At 42.8% G+C, this 18,458-nt stretch overlaps 1 protein-coding gene across 1 annotated transcript in view; it reads right to left on the bottom strand.

Annotated features, from left to right (window-relative positions):
• COL4A2 (collagen, type IV, alpha 2) overlaps positions 1-18,458 on the bottom strand; it is a 176,939-nt gene that overhangs the window by 119,869 nt on the left and 38,612 nt on the right. Inside the window, exon 4 of the mRNA XM_012637946.1 lies at positions 15,664-15,744. Within this exon, the coding sequence (XP_012493400.1) occupies positions 15,664-15,744 (81 nt within the window). The remainder of the gene's footprint in view (positions 1-15,663; positions 15,745-18,458) is intronic.

Here is an 18,458-nt window from a genome sequence, read left to right as displayed (position 1 = left end):
TGTACGGGCACATAAACACATACACATGCAATGTACATTTCTAAATTCTGAGCTTATTGATTGTGTCATACGCATCTCAATTCCAGGAAGAATTATCCTATTTCTAGAATTTCTCTTACTGTTTTGGGGGCTGCTAGGGAAGGACTCAGGGTGACAGTGAAGAATCCTCGTCCTTCTAAATGCCAGTTTCAAAGGACGAATCTTATTCATCTTTGTGATCGACTTGGGATTTCCATTACTCATCTTTCCTTCCACAATAAATGACATTTTTGAAGGATGCCCTTTTTGTTTAAATTTATTTCCTTCTGCTAAAGAAGTCTTTTTTAAATACTGGAATTAAGGAGTTCATTTCCATTCACAAAGTTCTTTTTGTTTACTTCCTTAGTCTGATTATTCTACTTGAGGGTATGCAGATGGCTAGATATCCCTTTTCATTCATGCGATCCTCAAAATAAAGTCCTAAAAATACCCGTAGCGATTAATATTTAGAAATCTCCTTTTTGGTCAATAGCCATCTTCATGGAATGTCTGTATCTGAATTAGATCAGTATTAGTCGAGAGAAGGGGAGAGAGAGAGAGAGAGAGAGAGAGAGAGAGAGAGACAGACAGACAGACAGACAGACAGACTCAAGGGCAGAACAATCTCATTCTCCCCATTTCCAAATCAGAACCTTTTAGCTGGATCTTTTAACAATTTAACAGGAATCAAAGTAAAATCCTGGATCAAAGTTCAAAAATTAATTGCACAAATGGAAGAGTGATAGCCAAGCAAAATTAAAAAAGAACACAAAAAACAACTTACTGAAAAAAATGAATTTTTTGGTAGAAATACATTGCTTGTGAGCCAATGTAATAATGTGTTTGGTAAAAAAGGGTGAAAGGGTGACAGGATTCTAGGGCAGAGTTTTAGAAGTGTAGCTTCCAAATCTGGAGGTGGGGGAGTAGTTTTACTTCACTCCACACTGATCAGGCAGTGGCTAGAAAGCTGAGTTGAAATCTGAAGGCCAGGACCTAAGAAGGAAAGTGAGGAACTCAGAAGAAGGTGTTTAGCATGAGGTGTGAGTTTTCATATGGGCAACTGGTCAGGAAGTCAGGATGTAGTTAAAGCTATCAATTAGAAATACTTTAATATGAAAAAGGTTTAAGAGATCATGTTCTTTACTAAGCTCTGCTGTGATCAGTAAATTTTTTTCTTACTTCAAAAATATTAATTAATGGGGTACAAGTGTTTCTGTTACAAGGATATCCTGTATAACGCTTAAGTCAGGGCTTTTGGTGCGCCCATCACCAAAATAGTGTTCATTGTACCCAATAGGTAAGTTTTTATCCCTCACCCACTTACCCCCTTCTTGGTTTCCAATGTCCTTTATATCTCTTTGTGTCCGCGTGTGCCCATCTATTAGCTCCCACTTATTACTGAGAACATATGGGTTTGGTTTTCCACTCCTGAGATACTTCACTTCGGATAATGGCCTCCAGTTCCCTCCACATTGCTACAAATGACATTATTTCATTCCTTTTTACGGCTGAGTAGTACTCCATGGTATATATACACCACATTTTCCTTATCCACTTGTGAATTGAAGGGCACTTAGGGTGATTTCACATCTTTGCAATTGTAGATTGTGCTGCAATAAACATTCAAGTGCAGATGTCTTTTTGATAAAATGACTTCATTTTTTGGGGGGGAGTGGTAGATACCCAGCAGCGGGATTACTAGATTGAATGGAAGGTCTACTTTTAGTTCTTTGAGGAATCTCCATACTGTTTTCCACAGGGGTTGTACTGATTTGCAGTCCCTCCTACAGTGTATAAGCATTCCTTTCTCTCTGTATCTACTTTTTTTTGACTTTTTAACAATGGCCATTCTGATAGGGGTAAGGTAGTTTTAATTTATATTTCCCTGATGATTAGTGATGATGCGCATTTTTTCATATGTTTGTTGGCCACTTGTCTATCTTCATTTGAAAAACTTCTGTTCCTGTCTTTTGCCCATTTTTGGTGGGATTGTTTGTTTTTTTTCTTGCTGATTTCTTTGAGTTCTTTGTAGAGTCTGGGTATCAGTCCTTTGTCAGACATATAGTTTGCAAATATTTTCTCCAATTCTTTAGGTTGTTTATTCACTCTGTTGATTATTTCCTTTACTGTACATAAGCTTTTTAAATGAATTAAGTCTCATTTATTTATTTTTGTTGTTGCTATATTTGCCTTTGGGGTCTTTGTCATAAATTCTTCACCTAGGCCAATGTCTATTAATAAAAGAATTTTTCCTACATTTTCTTCTGGAATTTTTATGGTTGCATGTTTTACATTTAAGTCAAACTATCTCTGCTTGCTGACAATATGATCTTTTATCTAGAAAACCCTAAAAACTCCACCAAAAGACTCCTGGAATTGATAAATAAATTCAGCAAACTCTCAGGTTCCAAAATCGATGTACACAAATCAGTAACATTTCTATATACTAATAACATTCAAGTGGAGAGTCAAATCAAGGACTCAATACCATTTACAATTGCTACAAAGAAAATAAAATACCTAGGAATACACTAGCAAAGGAGGTTAAAGACCTCTACAAGGAGAACTACAAACTCTGATGAAGGAAATTGCAAATGATACAAAGAAATGGGAAAACATTCCCTGCTCATGGATTGGTAAAATCAACACTGTTAAAATGTCCATACTGTCCAAAGTGATTTACAGATTCAATACAATCCTCATTAAATTATGAGAGTCATATTTCACAGATCTAGAAAAATAATCCTAAGCTTCATTTGGAACCAAAAAAGAGCCCGAATAGGCAAAGCAATCTTAAGCAAAAAGAACAAATCTGGAGGATCACAATACCTGACTGTAAACTATACTATAAGGTTATGGCAACCAAAACAGCATGGTACTGGTATAGAAGTAGAGACATGGACCAATGGAACAGAATAGGGAACCCAGAAATGAAACCATCTACCTACAACCAACTGATCTTCAACAAAGCAGACAACAGCACGCACTGTGGAAAGGAAGCCCTGTCCAATAATAAACGGTGCTGGGAAAACTGGATAGCCACATGCAGAAGAATGAAACAGGACTCCTATCTCTCACCATATACAAAAATTAATTCAAGATGGGTTAAAGCCTTAAATGTAAAGCATGCAGTCAGTAAATTTGAAGGAGATGGGGTTTGGATTGGGGTGAGTGCAGGGATGATGGAACAGGAAGCTCCTTGGAGCAGGAGGGTTGTGGGGTGAGGACTGGCTGGAGTGCAGTGCTAGAGCTTGGGCATCACCGAGGTGTCTGAGTTTGTGTGTATTTATGGGGTGGAATAGGAGGGTGGGATTCCTGAGGAGAAGCAGGCATGTGTCAAAGTTCAGCTTCTCCTATGTCACAATTTTATCAAGAGCTTTGGTGATAGCAACTGTAGTATATGCCACAGGGCCATCCATCTGTGGTACACTGCTGATCGTTATCCTGGTCCGATAAACCACCTGTCAATTGTGCCCACTTCATTTCCTGTCAATGGCATGTCTATCATTGGGTTTCTTTTAGTGTAGCTATGAAATGAGTCTAACTGCCTTGAAGTTTCAAGTGGGAATCAACATTGTAAGAAAGTCTCAAAATCTTATTTTGAAGAGGAGAAGATATTTTAGTGCAATTTTTAGGAGTTAGATTATTTTCTTTTGCAATAATATACTATACTTTTAATTAAATGAGTTTTTAAATGAATTTTACTCTGGGAAGTTACAGGGAAAGTCTGTCCAATTTCCTTCCCCAGAGTCCTCGGGAAACAGAGCAGATCTCCATCAGTCCCCAGTGCAATCTCCTGTCCTTCCTGAGGTATGGGGCTGAGGAAAAGACTGCTCAGTGTTCTAGACCAATAATTCTATCATTCTATGAAGAGAAGTCCAAATATTTGTAAAACGTCAGGTGTTAAACGATGAGGAATTCACCCTAAGGCCTTCCAGTGCAGGAAGCCTGGCTTCCTGTTGCAGAGTTGCACTTGAATTTTCTGGATTAGTTACTCAATCCTTTCTTTCTTTCAGGTTGCAATGGTATGGCGTGGGGCCGTGGGCACATACAGTAAAATCTGTTCAAGATTTATGAATCTCGCCGTCCGTGACTGGCATATCCCAGCTACCCAGGGACAAGATCTGCCACTTCTCTAATCTGGGCTGAAATGAGTAGAATGTTAAAAGCAACACAAACGAAAGAGAGCTGCCTCCTAGAGGCTCAAAGATGCTGTTGATCTTGTTCCAAATAATGGAAACTCATTTGTCCTGAAAGGCTGTGGCAATATTCCTTTCCCTAAATCCAAGAAAGGCTAGTTTTCTCAGTAGATGCTAACATAGGTGCAATGCACAACTGATCTTGACATTAAAGACCTCTTGCAATGCACCTATTATTTTCACAAGACTTTTGCAATGCCATAGTCACCACTTAAAGTATATTTTCTTAAAAATAATTATTACCATGCAGAGCTAAGACATGCCAAAGCTCTAATTTTCATTAGAGAGAGACCAACCCCACTATAGAATTCGTTTGACCTTCTGTTTCTTTATTCAAAACAGAACTTAAGTTTGAAGGACAGTTATAGTTCCTTACAAAGACAACAATCTAATAGAAAACATCGATGCTGACAACGGAGCCGAGAACTCATTAGGCCAAAGATATTATCCACCCGGCATTAATTACTTCCATTTTGTCTCGTTCTGTTTTATGTTTTTTCTTTTTTTCTGATTCCAAACCTTTAGGAGTTCTCCATCCTAACAGAGTGTTAGACACAAAAGCTTCTGTTCCTGTGGTGGGATTTTTGCTGCCCTCGCAGTGGCTTAGCAGGAAACTACCATCAATACAGGGCCTGTGTTGGGTTACAGGGAGGTCTCTGGCTGCTTCAATTCTTCTAGAATGTAAACTTCTAGACTGGACATAGAGAGGAAAGGGGCAGGAATATTTTGATCTTTCTAATCAGTGGGGACATATGGCCTTTTGAAGGCCTGCTTTGTGCTTCCCCTGTGAGTCAGACATCTGACGCCTCGAATGATTCGGTTGTCTACACTGCAGTGAACTCATTCGGGTGGGATGCCACAGGGCTCAAGGCTGCAGGCTGCTCAGGGCCCCAGGTTGGCCAGCTTCTCAAGACAATATTAAAATGCCTGTTTCATTTGGCTGAATTTCTGTTCACCCAAATGTCAATGTTAGCGACACATAATACACGTAGCATTTTCACTCTTTGGTGACGAAGGACATTAACAATGTCCTTCTGATGTAATAGTGGAGGAAATAAGGGAGGGATGAGATGCCCCGTGTCCTAATTCCCAGGTACCCACTGTCCGTGTGCATCTGGGGAGGAAAGTGCACGCAGGGTCACTCGGTTTGGTCATTTCTGCTATTTCCCCCTCTGGCTATTATTTTACCATCTCTGCAAGAAAACAAAAAGAGTAATTTCAAAAGTTTACAAAATGGTCTATTAATTTTCTCTGATTTATCGAAGTGTGACAAAAGACGATTTACAAGCAAGAACGTTTAGACTCCTGCAGACTAACCCCGGAGGCCCACTGAGACAAGCTGGGCCGGGAGCACAGTGTGGACGCCGTTTCCACAGTGAGGCTCCACGGTTCAGACACTTCCTACTGCATGAGGGGAGGCAGATTCCGAGAAGACATTTCTGTTTCCAGAGTAGCTTTTAGAAAGCATATAATGCTTGGTAACGACTTTGGTCTGGTCTTTTTAGAAATCCTGCAATTGTTTACTAAGAATGAATTGGAAGTGAATAAAACAAAACAAGAGTCTTTGACGATGGGCATTTCTTCTCTAACGGAAAGGGGGAAATGCTTTCATGCTGTACTTGTCAAAACATTCCATCAGAAGGTAGAAAAAAAAGGAGGATTTCTAAAACCAGAGTTTTGGTTTGGTTTATAAGAACAGAAGAAGCATGAATTCCTCTTAGCCCAGTTTATCAACAGTCTCTTGGAGTCTGTGTGAGGTTTTCCATCAAGACACAAAATAGCTTTTATTATCATTATTCTGGGTGTGAACCAACATAACATGCTTTTCTTGAAGCCACACAAAGAAGGACATTTCTCCAGAGCAGTCAACTGAGACTGGAGTCCAGTTAATAACTTCTTCACAACTCTAGTGACGGTGGCGATGTGGGTGCCTGTCTCCCTGGGGTTCGCTTGCTGGAGTCACTTCCCGAGCCCAAGGGAAGGTCCTCCTCCACCTGGCACCAGGCAGCGGGCTGGCCTCGTGGTCACTTCTGTGCTTCTGCAAGCACCATACGTTCACCAGCGTCCCTAGTTTCCATTCTATTCTTCCAGAAACATCTGAGTAGCCAGGAACCCAGCTAAGCTAAAAAAAGGGTTAACTTTTCTCTTGGCTTTGTTCCCTCCTCTGATGGAGCTCTGAAAATCCCTCCTCTCTGGTTAGTCTGTGTGAATGCAAATTCAGAAGGGAACATATGGGTGTGCACTTCTCTCGGAGAGACTGGGTTTCCTCCCATGTTTCTAGGGTAGCAGACTAATTCACTATAGATTGTTAGTGTTTTAAGGTGCTGAAGTAACCAGCTTCCATTAGCGATGCCTGGTACCAAGAAAGCATAATTTTTTCAATACGAAGGAATGTGGCGTGGGCTGCCAAAGCACGTGTGTACGCATGCGCACTCATGTAGTGTTTATGAGAAGTGGGGAAATGGATAAAAAAAATACGAAAACATTTTAAATTCTTCCTCTGCACTCAGGTACTAAGACATCCAAAGTGCCAAAGTTTCCTTATTAATCACTGAAGATACAGTGTGCCTATTGTAAATGTGTTCTCTGCTAACTACAGTATTTATCAATACCTGCTTAGCTGTTACCATAGCAGTGGCGTGACAGGGGCAATTTCCGTGAAGCTGAATGCAATGCTAGGCCACAACCACCGCGATTAATTTTCACCAGTGGCTTCCATAATTCCCATGAGTTAAGAGTGTGTTTTTTTGATAGGAAGCAACAGAGTCCAAGGTAAAGTTTATCCTGTTTCATTCTCATAAAGGAAATGATGATTTCAAGGTGACCGAAATAAACTTTTTCTCTAAAAGCTGACTTTAATCATCAGATTCTGTCTATAATGATGTTCTTTGGGTCCATTTCAGTGAGGCAGTATTAAAATTACGTCTCTTTGGGATTTTCATAATGTATTTTTCCTTTCGGATGAGCTCCAAACTGTCCCGTTTTCTACCCCATCCTGAAGAGGGTGACGATGGTCCTTTTGACTTAAATATTTATCACATGGGGTGGGGTGGAGAGTGTGGGAGGGGCCTGAAGCTCTGTAATGCTTCTGTCGTCCTCAGCTGCATAATTAACTGGATCCCACAGCAGTTTATTAAATGTCCTACTTTAAGAAAATGGTTAAATCTTGCTGGAAAGAAGGGAAGAGCCACGTTATGTTCCCAAGTTCTGGGGTGGATAAGCAAAGGTCTCCTCCTGGACCAAAGCAACCCCCTCGGGGTCTTCAGCTGGGGAGGGGGGTGTTCTTGATCAGGGCTCACATTGGAAAAGTGAGAAATACGATTTCCCTAAGAGGTGTCGGGTACGGCGGAGGGCGAGGTGATGGAGCAGTTAAGAGTTTCCTCACGGGGGATCGGTACGCTTTGCGCACACGCCATTTCCAGGGTGCTGACCTCTGGGGTCTATTGCTTTTGAGATAAAGATACACGCCCAGTAAGTTACACATCCTGGTCTTACTTTCATGAAACCCTGACTTTATACTATGCTTTATTTTTGTCCAGGATTTACTATCTAGAAAGAATATTCCTACGCATTTACTAGTGCCCTGGCTCCACGTGCATTAGAATTGGGACGTTCAGCATGGTGGCTAGACCCACGTGGCTATTTCATTTGAGTTTTAATTAGTAAAAATGAAAGAAAATTTAAAATTCAGTTCATCATTCACTAGCCACACTCATAAAGCCACAGTGGACAGCGCAGATAGAGAACCATCTCTGAAGAAAATTGTTTTGGAGAGCACGGCACTAGAATGTCACTTCCGAAAGATTGGGATATGCCTGCTCTGTTTGCGTCTGTAAGGCCTAGATCGTGCCTGACCCATGATACATGTGCAGTAAATACTTGTAAAATGAATAACTATTGTTTTTAAATTTTAGTAACCAACCGTGGCTATGCCTAACCTACTGCCTCTGTTGGGGGCTGAGTTTCATGTCTTTCACGGCATTGTCTTCAGCTAGAACTGGACCCTAATCGAATGGATCACCAAAATAAGACGCTTGACCAGCTTCCCCACAAAGGGCTGTGACCCTGAGTAAGACACACGACTGCTTTAAGAAATCTCCCGAGGGCTCCTCACCCAGCTCAGTTAGACAGTCTCCTGGGGACTTGCACAGTCTTCTCCCCCAGCTCTTCTGGAGTCACCCTGGCCTCCTCACAGTCCCCCCAAAACAGGGGCACACCTTGCTCAGGTCCTCTGCCTGCTGCTGGGCCCCTCCCACGTGCACTGACGTAGCCCCTGCTATCAGATGAGTGTCCTGCCTGTAGTGGCCGATACGAAATACATGTTTGAGGGTGGAAGGAATGTAAAGCTTCGCTGCTGAAAGGAAGCTAGGGTTCTTCTTATGGTGGCCGACATGAAAGAAAACGCCACTTTAAAAGCTCATCACTATAGGATTGACAAATTAGGTGGCCACTGTCCAAACCTGCTGCAATACTATTTTCCCCACAGAAAATAATCCTGTAACCCAGTTGCTGCGGCTCCTGCGGCTCCGCATGAGCCAGACCACCTCTGCTCCAAAGTCACACTAAAAATAACTGCCCGATTTGGAAAGTGGGTGAGAGCTATGTGTAGACAAGGGTTATAAAAGCCCGGAAGCCAGGCAGTGTTTCTGCTATTTCTGAATAATTCTTTGACCTTTCTGTGCTGTGACGGTGTATAAAATACTGGAGACAACTCCTGTTAAGTACGCTGAACGCACCATTAAAAAGTGTCTGCCTGGAAAAGTAGCAGTCGGTTTGGAAAGGGGTCTGCCACAGCGACACTTTTACTCTGCGCTCTCAAGAAGCTTCGAAGAGCTAAGACAGGTGGCTGCATGGATTGTGGAAACGGATGAAAGTTGCAACGACAGTCTGACCATCTGAGCTGAACTGATCTCCAAGGCACCACTGTGGGCTACCAGTTTGCAGATTTATACTGAGTCATTTCAAAGAGAAAATTTAGTTTAAATGTGAAATCCTGGCTATATGCACGAAAGGGTAAGGTTTATGATTGGCCACATGTGACAGAAGACACTGTCAGCAAGACCACAGTTCACCTTAGAGGGATCTTGCCAACCGCTGTGTTCACAGCTGCTGTGGGCACCCTCTCCTTCCTTTCCCTGAGGCAACGTGTCTTCTTTCCTTTCAAGATTGCCGCCCCTCTGAGCTGACAGCAAGAGCCAAGGACAATGAGTGTTCCTGTCTTCCCACGATCTGCCCCCACCCACCTCCGGCAGCTCTCTCTCCACTCCTCTGCTTCCTCTTTTGCTCAGTTTCTCTCTGGCTTCTTTCACTTTGATTTATATTGCTGAATTTAAGGAATCTTGTGAGGTTAAGAATTATTTGACCTACGTCCAGGGACCCACAGACTGTGGGAAACTCTTAGCTACATGAAAAAATGCAACAGCTAAACACAACTTGTTGTCCTAAGCACTTAGCCGTTGCTCCAGGGTGAGCTTGTTTGGTTTAGTCTCCCGTGTTCCGGCTCCAGCTGTCAGGCCCACTGGAAGGGGCTCCAGAACGTGGACTAGACGGGTGCTGAGTGACGCGGGCCGCTCCGGTGTACGTGGGCAGGGGCTGATGATGTCGTCTCTCTTTGGCCCCTGTAGTTCGACAGGGCCGTCGTCCATCTCACTAACCTGCCTTGGGACTTACACAACTTGTCTTGTACTTACTACTTTTTGAAATGCCCAACTGCCTTAGGGAAAAAAGGTGCCCTGTGAAGGTTGATGTCATTAAAACTTTGAAACAACCTACTGATTAGATGTTAGAAGGGGAGGACAAGAACCTCACTGAGTAACTGAAATAATGAACTAAAATTGACCTCACTTAGAAAAATCTGAGGCTTTCACAACTTTTTAGGCGAGTTAATGAGCAAAGGCAAAGTTGTCTTCATTTGTTGAATTCTAATGCCTCACTTGCTCTCTCTACTGATGCCTATACTATTAATCTGCGTATCACACAGTGGTCCTAACTCTGCTTTGGTAGAAATTCTGTAACAGAAGTTCACTCCGATGCTTTCCACTCGACAGCCTTCCATCTCCATGGTGTACAAAGAAAGAAAAAGGAAAATGAATGGAGGAAGGTATGCGGGGTAGGCAGCTGTCTAGTGCTGAGGACCGCGTGATATACCGCAGAGGGGACCATCTGAGAAGTTCGTTTGGTGACGTTTTTTGGTGTAGCATCGGTGAATTAGGACTTGTAATTATTCCAACATGCATAATAGAGATTATTTGAAATACAGACGCTCAACCAACAATAAAGTCTTAAAGCATGTTAAAGTTATTTGTTTTTTAATTTCCTAAACAACTGAAGAGGCGGTTAGAAAATTAGCCAGTGAATCATAATGCGTGAACAAAGAGAGTAAAATGTCTTTTCTTCCCTGCCTGTGTGTGTTCCCTGCACCACCCCCTGGCCCCCCCGGACTCACTCTTCTAGGTTGATCTATGGGAAGAGAAGTAAAGACACAGAAGATTATCGTATTGGAAAAAGAGTTCATCTAAAGTCCCCAAACTTGGGTTTTGCCCTCGCCTCTGCTGCGGTCTGGGAGTGAGGTTCTCGCAGGTCAGTTACCTCCTATGGGTGTCCTCCTGTTACCTCCTGTGGGTGTCCTGTTGTGTGACTGCACCCTGCTCAGCTCCCCAGTTCCGCCCTGGGAGGGAGGTGGCCCAGCCGCGCCAGTTCCCGCCTTCCTGCCCGCCCTGTGGCTTGCTGGGATCATCTACGGGCCTGGGTGTTTCTGTCTGTGAGAAGCGACTCTCTCCCTGCTATGAGGATCCAAGTCTCCATCTAAGGGCGGAGAATCAGGCTGCACAGATTTTACACAAAGCCCATTCATTTGGTAACATGAGAATTCATTTGGAATTGGAATCCGTAGTACATTTGTGATTTCTGCTTAGAGTCCAAAAGTTATCCGGTAACACAGTTTCTGATGTTGGCTGTCACCATGGTGAGGAACAAATTAACTGGGGTACCATGGCCATATAAGGCTGAGTTAGCCAAGTGCTCGGGAGGCGGGGTGTCTGCACTCCGGCATTTTCATGGCTGCCACAGTAGCACCGTAGGGAAAATATACCGCAAGGCCCCCCCCAGGGGAAGCTGTGGGAAAGAACAAACTATGCACACAGCTCTTTGAACAGCAAATTCTGTCCAACTGCTATTTTTATGTATTACATTACTTTAAAAAAATACTATCAGTCCAGAAGTAGGGCAGAAATAGCCCTGCTTTCTGCAGAAACACATTTGGGAAAATCTGTTAATTAATACATACTTAAGCCACAATACACGAGGTTTGTAGTATTGAAATAGACACTACATCTTTAAAAAGTGTTTTAATAAACTGTATGCTATTGTGCTAACAATAAATATCTTCAGTAATATACTGGATAATGTCTTCAGTAACACACCCTGTACAAAATGGTAACACTGATCTCTTTCTTGCCTTTTGCTGTCAGCCATTTCTATCACCTTATTGATCAATGTTCAATAGCACACCTGACACAACTGGGCAGCCTCATGTGCCTACGGTTAAAACAACCCGATGACTGGCTCCGTGAGCTCCCAGGGCAGTGCGGGTCCCATCCAGGTGTGAGGACGGTGCCAAGCATGTGCAGCACACAGACACGTGCAGCCCTTGCAAGGTTCCAGGCCACCTGAGCGCCGCCCATACGTGTGGATCCCACAGCCCAGGCCCCACAGTGGGGTATCGTTTACCTCCGTCTCCTGTATGACCTCTCAGACAACTGCCAGATCTCAACCTAATTTGATCAGCGTTGATAACCCACCTACATAATTACAGGAAAGCCAAACCCACACTGAGATTTGGATTACTCATGTTCATCCAATTAACAGAAGGTGTCAATTTTTCACTTTACTTGCAAAGCATAGAAACAGACTCAAGGTGTTTCTTTCTTTAGAGACACAGGGATGCCTGTGTCTCTTGATGCCTGTATTGTAAATTTACTAAGTTATAGAGACCCAGGAACCCTTAGATTCCCTCCTAATAACCTCTTTGGAAAGATCTTTGGCATAATTTAACAGTACACTGCTATGCAGATGCATTATATATTGAAAAAACCAGAATTAGCTATCTTTACTGACAAACAAAATTCTTCTAAAGGTATTAGGGAAAATTTTAATAAATGGGTTCTGCATCATATAATCATAGAAAGTGAAAAGAAGCAGGCCCAGTAACCATCTACTCAGTTTGTTTGGGTTCTGTCTGGCTGATTACTTGGAGAAGAATGTAGAGTCCCTCTAGAGTCTAACTCCATCCAACACAGGCGGGTCTCGCAGATATTTGTTTACCACTAATTTGTCTACTCCATGCCCACATAAGGCTGGGCTTGCCTCTGCTTGGGGAGTGCGGAGTCTGCAGTTGGGCGTTTTCACCACTGCTGCAGAAGCATCGCTGGGAAAATCTATAGCAAGGGACCCAAGGGAATTTTAAATCTCCTGAAATGGCTTCCATATACTTAAAAAATGTTTATCCTTGTTAAATGCTGATAAATAATCTTCAACCAGCAATTCCCAAAGCATAAAGTCCCCATCCCAAGCAGAGGAATGCTTTACTAAAACAGATAACTGGTTGGAGAATTGCAGCTCATGATGAACACAGCATTTGGAGATGAGAGCTTCGATCTAGGGGCAGAAAGCCTCCCTTATTGTGATCTTTGACATTGAAATAATAATCAGTCACATGTTAGCAGATAAGAACACCACATGTATAAAGAGGTGTCCTATCATAAATTTTACCGATTTGATTTTGTGCAGGGGACACAGGCAGTGGTATAGTACCCCAGCCTTGGAGGCAAGCTCAGGCGGGGGTTTATCCTTCCTACTCGGCAGGAACAAGGGAGGTCTACTTTAAAAAACAACTTTAGGATTCACCTTGATGAAGCTCATTTGGGACGCCCAAGCTGGGTATAGGTTCTGGTTTCAATAACAAGGCAATGCAGGCGAGGATTCCCCATTGCCGGGATAACCAGGCATTTGCCAAACGAAGGTGTAGACAAGCATGAGTCCTGGAGGCAATTGCATGAGTATGAGGAACAAAGAGGCAGAAGACTGTCGTAAAACAAAATACCCTCCCCACACTTCCACACATGCAGAAAGGGCTTAACCATGTAAGTAAAAATAATACAGTTTTAAAATATGTAATGTCAAGACTTAAACATCAGTTTTAAAGGCAGTAGAACAAGAGATCAATCACTTCAGCTGAACATATTAAACCCAATATCAGGTCAATATTTCAAATTCTGGCAGGTATAATGGTCATAATTTGGGGTAGCCTTTTTTTCTCTTATTTATCTATGAAATGGGCGACATAAAGGACAGTCAGGGAATGAGTAATTTTAACACATTGACTGCCACACTAAAAAAAATTTTTCCCTGGGGCCATGGTGTTTTACTATGAAAATAGGATAAAAACTATGAAAACAAAATGATCCTTTCTAATTTAATGAAAAATTTGTTATTTTTTATTGTTTTCTGTGCTTGAGTTATATGCAATTAAATTGCCAATGTTAATTGTAGCAGTAAGAATATCAACAAGTAAGATTTTCATGAATCAACTGCAGTTACACAAGCTTCACAAGGCCCTGGGCTCAAAAATAGCTGAGTTAAATACAACTCATATGGCAGTTAATGTGTTAAAACTTAGAGTTTTATCCTAGGTATAATTGCCAGTGTTCTCTAGCTTTCATACCTATATTGCAGTATAAATGCAACTATGTTTTTCTTCATGTAACATTTTTACGAAATCTGTTTAAATATAAAACATAGTTGCATTTTATATATACACATATATACGCACATACACAGATAGGTATTTATAACAATGAATAAGAGAAAAAATGCTTATGAAAATTAGCTCAATTACTCTCAATGTATCAGGAAGATGACACAAATTGACCCAATTTTACACTATATAATTGTTTGTTCTGGTGGAAGAGAATGTAACTGTATTAAATTTTTTAGCAAAGTATGCAATTGACTTAATCAGGCAATTTAAGAAATATTCATTTCAAAGGGAAGTATGGTCATACGCCATAAAAGGGCATTTTGGTCAACAACAGACTATGTATGAGATGGTAGTCCCCTAAGATCATAATGGAGCTGAAAAATTCCTATCACCTAGTGACGTAGCCATCAAAACATCATAGTGCAACGCAATTCTCATGTGTTTGTTGTGATGCTAGTGTAGACAAACCTGCTGCCCTTCCAGTTGTATAAAAGTAGAGCACATACAACTGCACAGGGTACATAATACTTGATGATCAACGACTATGTTACTGGTTTATGTATTTACTATACTGTACTTTTCAATCATTATTTTAGAATGTACTCCTTCTATTTGTTAAAAAAGAGAAAAGTAATCGCAAAACAGCCTCTGGCAGGTCCTTCAGGAGGCATTCCAGAGAAGGCATTGTTGTCACAGGTGGTGACAGCTCCATGCCTGTTATTGTCCCTGGAGACCCTTCCGTGGGACAAGATGGATATGTGAGTGGAAGGCAGTGATATTGATGATCCTGACTCTGTGTAGGCCTAGGCTAATGTGTGTATTTGTGACTTAGTTTTGAACAAAAAAGTTTACAAAGTAAAAAAAGAAATAAAAATTTTGAAAATAGTAAAAAGCTTATAGAATAAGGATATAATAAAAGAAAGTATTTTTGTACAGCTGCCCAATGTGTTTGTGTTTTAAGCTAAGTGTTATTACAAAAGAGTCAAAAAGTTATAAAAATTAAAAAGTTTATAAAGTAAAAAAGTTATAGTAAGCTTTGAAAATAGTAAAAAGCTTATAGAATAAGGATATAATAAAAGAAAGTATTTTTGTACAGCTGAAGTTTGTAGTAAGCTTTGAAAATAGTAAAAAGCTTATAGAATAAGGATATAATAAAAAAGTTATAGTAAGCTAAGGTTAATTTATTATTGCAGAAAGAAAACTATTTTTAAAAATGTAGTGTAGCCTAAGTGTGCAGTGTTTATAAAGTCTACAGTAGTGTACAGCAGTGTCCTAGGTCTTCACACTCACTCACCTCTCACTGACTCACCCAGAGCAACTTCCAGTCCTGCAAGCTCCATCCATGGTAAGTGCCCTATACACATGTACCATTTTTTTTTATCTTTTACACTGTATTTTTACTGCACCTTTTCTGTGTTTAAACATGTTTAGATACATGTCTAATTGTGTTACTGTTGCCTATGGTATTCAGTACGGTACCATGTTGTGCAGGTTTGTAGCCCAGGGGCAACAGGCTACACCACGCAGCCCAGGTGTGTAGTAGGCTGTCCCATCCAGGTCTGTGTAAGTGCACTCTGTGATGTTCGCACGACAAAATCACCTAGCGGTGCATTTTTCAGAATGCATCCCCGCAGAAGTGACGCGTGACTGTGCAAGGAAGGTAACGGCTATTGCCATGCTGTGACTTACACGCCCGCCTTTCTCGGGGTAGCACTGGCAGCCCCCACTGCAGTCTCTCCCTCCACAGGGCACATCGAGCTTCTTCACACCCTGCAACGATAAAACACAAAGCAAAGAAAAAGTTACCTAAAACATTGTCAACTATAATATGTATCATAATATCATCTGTTGAGAATCCTTCCAACTCTAACATTCAAAACATTCAGTAAGTCCTTTTTAAAAACAGACTTTAATTTTAGGGGCAGGTTTAGGTGCACAGCAAAATTGAGTGGAAGGTACTGAGATTTCCCACAGAGCCCCTGTCTGCCCCCACCCCACCGCCTTCCCGCCATCCACATCCTGCACTGGAGCAGACAGTCATGACAATTGATGCCCCTGCACTGACACATCATTATCACCTGGAGTCCAGAGTTTGCACGAGGGTTCACTCTCGGTGCTGCACACTCTGTGGTCAGTAAGCCTTTTAAAAGAGCCCACTAAGTACCAGAGAACACTTCCTAAATCCAGGGATTCCATGTGAAGCGAGGAAACTAAATGTGCGCCTGAGATGACACTGAGGATCGTGGTATGAATGAGAAACTCTGGGGGCGCAGGAAGCATTTCTTCCGCTGCCTGGAAATGTCAGGGTGCACCTGCGGAAGATGTCTGAGGTGAGCCCAGAGAGGTGGGCAAGAGGGTGGCCGAGGAGGGGAGCAGGTGGAGCTGGCATGAACTGTGGCTTTGTCACACCCAGCAGGGCCACTCCGGCTCCATCAGTAATACCCATCACGGTGATCAAAGGGGGCTCCTGTGAGGAGGGGGCCTCATAGATACGCCTGCTGATGGGGTGACAGACCCTCACCTCCAGCACTGGCATCACCTGCAACCTCAACTGCAAGCACCTGCGAAGGAAAACCCACCCCCTTCCCCTTCCCTCCGCAAGATGTGCTTATCGGGGTGGAAGGAGGAGGAATCTGGGGCCAGAGGCTTTCCCAGTGTTTATTTGGTCGGGTGGTGGCACAATCCTACTGTTTGTCCAGATGGAGATATAACTCCGAAATGAGTTCAGTGGATAACTGAGCTAGTTCCTTGCCTGCACAGTCCCAACGGGGCAAAAAGACATCTCTCATCCTTGATCTCCACATTTCAGGTGAAAGATGGACTTGGAGGTTGGACTACCTGAGGAAGCACCTTAGCTCTTCCTTTCAGACTATGTTCCCACTATCAAACATTTTGAGACAAAAATGACAACCAGATCAGCCCTCTTTTCTCCCCTTTCTGATCAGCCAAGCATCAGACTTGGCCTCCTCTGCCCCCACCGGTGAGCTCCTGTAGCCCTACCCCCACAGGGGAGCTCCTTCAGGCCTCCCCCCACAGGTGGGCTCCTGCAGCCCTCCCCCCACAGTTGGATTCCTGCAGCCCTCCTCACACAGGTGAGCCAGTGCAGCAGCTCACAGGTAAATCCTAGACTGGCCCTTCACCCTCAGCCATTCTCTGCCCACCTGTCTGGAGCCCATCCTGTAGGCAGTTACACTCTAGGGACCCTGGACAAGCTTGGCTTCTGGTGCTCAGCGAGCCAAACCTCATCATGCAAGTAAAACTCCCCAGATGACAGAACCCTTTCCAATTATGAACAAATGTTACGACATTTTACCATAGTATTTTCATTCTCTTATGAGTTGAGTCTCAATGACTCAACAGGATGCTGGCTTGGACACCCCCTCTGTAACTTCCTCATGGTAGCATGTCCGCCAGGTCTTCCCTGTTCCCAGCACGGAATGAACGCCCATGTGCAAGTGCAGGGGCCGCCTCTGAGGCTCCCACTCAGCACGGGCCGGTGCTGGCAGAGGGGCAGGACGAGGACACTCAAAGCCACCTGGGCTCTCAGCAGTCACTCTGTGTTCTTGTGCAGAAGATAAATCCCTCCCCTAAGCTAACAATTTCTCCTGGAGAGGTTCCATTGGAGAGTTTCACATTTTTTGTGTGCTTAATGTAATTCTTTGCCGGATATAGCACCTGATGCCTCAGTCACTACTTTGAAGAATTCCAAGAAGTCTCAAACCCTTGAAAGAAACCAATACTTTGAAAGCCTTTTACAACCCTTTTTGGTTTTTCTTGTCCTGAGTGAGTTGATGAGACAGCTTGAGTTCCATAGTGCAAAAGAAAACACATGTAAAGTCTGCTCATGCCCTCACGATAGCATTTGCCAATTTCCTGTGGCTTCTATGTTTATCTACAATAGGGCTCATAAGTTTCACGACTTTGAATATGTGAATGTTTTAGAAATCCAGGTCCACTAAGCCACAGTTTAGCACCAAAGACAGGGGCCTAGCTGGCTGCCACATTCATACGTTTTATTCCACACAAGTGGAACACGAACAGGCGCCTTGGCTCACGTCTGCAGTTCACCCAGTAACTCATGCGCCAGTTGCTTGGGAAGGGCGGGGGCCTCTTCAGTCTGAAGGGTAAAGCACAAACTCATATTCTCCATCTGGTATTTCACATACTATTTTTAATTTTGATTTTAGAGCCACTTGCCAAGTCCCTATATATAAATCAATGGCTGAAATGATTTTAATGGTTCAAATTGATCTAACAGACTCCCTATTCCAGGTTTAGGATATTCACTGGATTTAGTTACAGAAATGGGTTGTTCATAACCTGCTCAAAATGGAATGGTGTTGTCTTGCTTTTGGAACGAGGACTTGTAGGCTAACTATGCTATCTCCCAGTCTCAACACTTTTTCAACCATGCGCCAGTGGCTCAGACACCCTGTCTCATGAGGGGAGGAATACTCCATTTGGAGGCAGCCCCCTGCCCCCCC

Source organism: Propithecus coquereli, unplaced genomic scaffold (genome assembly GCF_000956105.1).
Source record: "Propithecus coquereli isolate 6110/MARCELLA unplaced genomic scaffold, Pcoq_1.0 Scaffold125, whole genome shotgun sequence".
Lineage (NCBI taxonomy): Eukaryota > Metazoa > Chordata > Mammalia > Primates > Indriidae > Propithecus > Propithecus coquereli.
The sequence above is the reverse complement of the archived record's forward strand: the minus strand, read 5'-3'. Positions and strand labels throughout refer to the sequence as shown.